The 3,847-nt window shown below is 40.5% G+C and overlaps 1 protein-coding gene across 1 annotated transcript; it reads right to left on the reverse strand.

Annotated features, from left to right (window-relative positions):
* Positions 1–1,861: 1,861 nt before the first annotated feature.
* Positions 1,862–3,847, reverse strand: LOC124994036 (growth-regulated protein homolog gamma-like). Its single transcript, XM_047565676.1, has 4 exons — positions 3,659–3,847; positions 3,427–3,550; positions 3,234–3,317; positions 1,862–2,469 (listed from the first exon to the last, which is right to left on the reverse strand). The coding sequence occupies exons 1-4, from the start codon at positions 3,753–3,755 to the stop codon at positions 2,454–2,456; spliced, it is 321 nt and encodes a 106-aa protein (XP_047421632.1). The 5' UTR covers positions 3,756–3,847; the 3' UTR covers positions 1,862–2,453.

Genomic DNA, 3,847 nt, shown 5'->3' on the forward strand with positions numbered 1-3,847 from the left:
ATCAAGTATTAAATTTGGAATAATTTTAGATTTACAAAGTATTTGTGTATGTAGTACTGAAAGTTCCTGCATCAGACCTTTTGTTCAGTTTCCCCTTACGTTGACATTTTACATAATTGTAGTAAACTTGTCAAAACTAAGAAATTAACATTGATACATTGCTAACCACTAAACTACAGTCTTCATTCAGATTTCACCAAATTTTCATCAATGCCCTTTTTCTATTGCAGGATTCAATCCAACACATATATTGCATTTAGCCCTCATGCCTCCTTTGTCTACTCTGATCTGTAACAATTTATTAATATTGTCTTGTTTTCCCTGACCTTGACAGTTCAGAAAAATACTTGTTTTGTGTCTTGTAGAATGTCTTTCAATTTGGATTTTTCTGATTTTTTTCTCATGTCTATACTGGGAATCTGTATTATGTGGAAGCATTTAAATGAAGTTGAAGTGCCCTTTCCATCATATTCTATCAGGGGCTGCGTAATATTCATTTACGCGCCTTGACAGTTAACAATAATCTTGATTACTTGGTTGAAATTGTGTTTGCAAAATTTCTTCCCTCTAGTGCTTTTATTTTCCCTTTTTCTTAATCCCTTCTTTGGAAGCAAATTGCCCACACTCAGATGGGTCCGGGAACTAAGTGTCAATTTCAGGAAGGGAGAGACTGTACTCGTTAGGAATTCTTCCATAAGGAAGATTCATCCTTTCTTTTCTGTCCCATGTATTCCCCCACCTTTTTCAACTTTTGTCTTCTTTTGCATTATGGAGATGTTTTATTTCATTTCATTTTATCTCCTTTTCAGATTTTTAAGTCCTAAATTTTGCATTTCCCTTTTTAGGGTCACCATAGAAATTACAATACATGTTACTGCTCCATTACAATTTTCCTTAATTCAATATTTTCTCTAAAAATTGAAGAAGTGTATTATATTTTAAATCCATTTATCTCCTTACATATCCTTTCTGCTTTCTTAGTCACCTATTTTACTTTATAGTATGTACATATGTTATGGTTTGGATGAGACACTTCTCCCAAAAACTCACATGTGAAACAATGCAGGAAGGTTCAGAGGAGAAATGACTGGGTTATGAGTCTTAACTCAATCAGTGAATTCATCCCTGATGGGATTAATTGAAGTGGTAGGGTGAGCCTGGAGGAGATTGGAATTGGGGCATAGCTTTGGGGTATATATTTTGTATCTGGAGAGTGGAGACTCTCCCTCTCTGCTTCCTGATGATGTGAGCTCCTGCCCTCTGCTACGCTCTTCCGCCATGATATTCTGCCTCACCTCAAACCCCAAGTAATGGAACTGACTTTCTATGGACTAAGACCTCTGAAACTGCAAGCCCTCAAATAAACTTTTCCTCCTCTATAGTTGTGTTGGTCAGATCATTTAGTCACGTCAGTGAAAAAGCTGACTAAAACAACATATCTCCACAGGTCGTTATTATTGTTGTTATTTTAAATAGCACAGATTTTTCAGTTCTTAGGCAGAATCTACTTTTCCATCTCTTACTCCCAACCTCACGAACAGGGAAAGAATTGCATAATTGTTTGTGAAACCACTTACCAAAAAGCATGTAATAGAAGCTCTTGTTAAAATATTTATAAAAATCCATAAGTTTGTAAAAAGTTACTTTTTAATACATAATAGATCATTGTAAAAACAGCAATATTTTATATAAAACCAGAAGTATCACAGTGGTTGGAGGAGGGTAGTGTGTACTTTCTAATAGTGTCAACTATTCATTCACCAATAAGAGAAATTTAAGGAAAGTGCCAGACAGAAAAGCAGGAATGCAACTAGATATAACCTACAGATATGGAGGAAAATAATACAAAGGGTAGGCATGCTATTTTTCAGTAAAATTTTATTTTGATGTCATTTGTAAAAATATGACAGTAATTGTAAATTCTCTGTTCCAAGACAAAGAGAAACAATTCATAATAAATATTAAACAAGGCATTATGCCCTACAAGCAAGACATAAAATGTCCAAGGGAAGCTTCAACATATGAATGTTGACTATGTAATGTGAGAGACTTTTTAAAAAAGTACAAAAATAAATGTGCACACATTCCCTCACCCTAATGAACATTGATCTCCACTCCACTCTCTTCTATGACAGTGGATGACACTTCTCTCCTAATAAATATCACTTTAATGAGATAATTTAAACCCATCATCTTCAAGTTAAACAACAATCAAGACTGAGTTATGTTTCATGAAACACATTCACATCTTCAATTATTAACATAAATATTAAAATAGAAGCTTTGAAAAATAAATAAATATATCCATAAATAAATAGAAATCTCCTAAGAAATTGTAGAAGACATTAAGCTCTTTCCAATTGTCCCCAGCAGCTGGCTGTTCTCTTCCATTTTCTGATCTCCTAAGGCAGGGACCACCCTGCAGGAGCCACCAGAAGTTTCTTCATTCCAGGTCAGTTAGTGCTGCCCCTGTGATGAGAGAGGTTAGGGTTAACTGGTGCTGAGGGAAGCTACTCATCTCTTAGTTGGGTCCTAGAGGAAGGGATTTCTGCATTGCAGTCTCCTGTCTCTCCTAAACCCAGTGAAGGTCTGACCTTACCCACTGCCCTGAATAGCAGAGAACTTGGGCTCCTGAATGTTTTTATAAAGGAAAGACCAGAAGGTGGAGTCAAACATATCATTGGCTCAAAAAAGGAAAAACATACTAATGTTACAGTCTGTCACACTGGATTAAAAATTTTCATGTGTGACCTCCCTTCAGCTACATCCCAAGCCTATGAAATAGCTATTGTTATCTACTTTTGCTAAAGCTCATTAATTCAGGGGAATCTCACTCAGTGCCCTTGCTCTTGACCAAGAAGACTTAGAGGCACACCCTGACCAAAATCAACCAGGGGTTCCACTTTTCAGGTATCGAACCCATTAGACACTGAAGTAAAGTTGGTTCATCAATAGTAGGAGCCTTTTTAGCATCACTGCCAATTCTGCTTCCTCTTTTAGGAGCACACATTTACTTGCATTCACTGAATAGTGTTTGGGCATGGGGATGGAGGACATTGAAAATATTTCTGGCACCAGAGAAGATTCATCAACTTATATAGTACAGTTAAGTATGAAAATACTGATCGTAATTTCTAGTCTTTCAGCCACCCTTGAGTTTTTCCTGAAATAGTTTTCAAGGGGCGGATGCCAGTATGACCCTCCTCACAGGGTACATAGAAACCATAACTCACTTGTTTAGCATCTTATGGATGATTTTCTTGACCAAGGGGGCTTCGGGGTTCAGACAAGCTTCCTGTCCATTCTTGAGAGTGGCTCTGCAGAAGGAAGAGAGGATCCCCGTGAGGCAAGAGGTTTGGCTGGGGAGGAGCGGGAGGGTCAGGGTGATTTAAGTCATAGCCTCAAATGGTTCGGAGCAGGACTTACATGACTTCGGTCTGGGCGCAGTGAGGTCCCGGAGACGTCACCTTCACATTCTGAATGTTCTTCAGGTGAATTCCTTGCACCGTCTGCAAGCACTGGCAGCGCAGTTCAGTGACCACGGGCGCCCCTACGTTGAGAAGAGACCGGGTGAGCGGGGCTGTCCCCATCTTAGGCGTCCCCACCCCGTACCCCCAAGCCCGGTCCCGTCCGGGGGATCCCAGAGCGCGGGTCCCACCTGCTGCGCGCCGGTCGGAGGCCACCAGTAGCAGCAATGGCAGCGCCACCCAGACCAGCCGCGGAGCGCTGGGGACGGCGGGTGCTGTGCGGGCCATGGGACTAGCTGGAAGATCGCGGCGGAGCCTGGAGTGCAAGAGCTGGCGGCGAGGGGCTGCTGTCCTGGCTCTGTGGTTCTCCGGGATCCAGG

The sequence above is a fragment of the Sciurus carolinensis genome, chromosome 10, assembly GCF_902686445.1.
Source record: "Sciurus carolinensis chromosome 10, mSciCar1.2, whole genome shotgun sequence".
Lineage (NCBI taxonomy): Eukaryota > Metazoa > Chordata > Mammalia > Rodentia > Sciuridae > Sciurus > Sciurus carolinensis.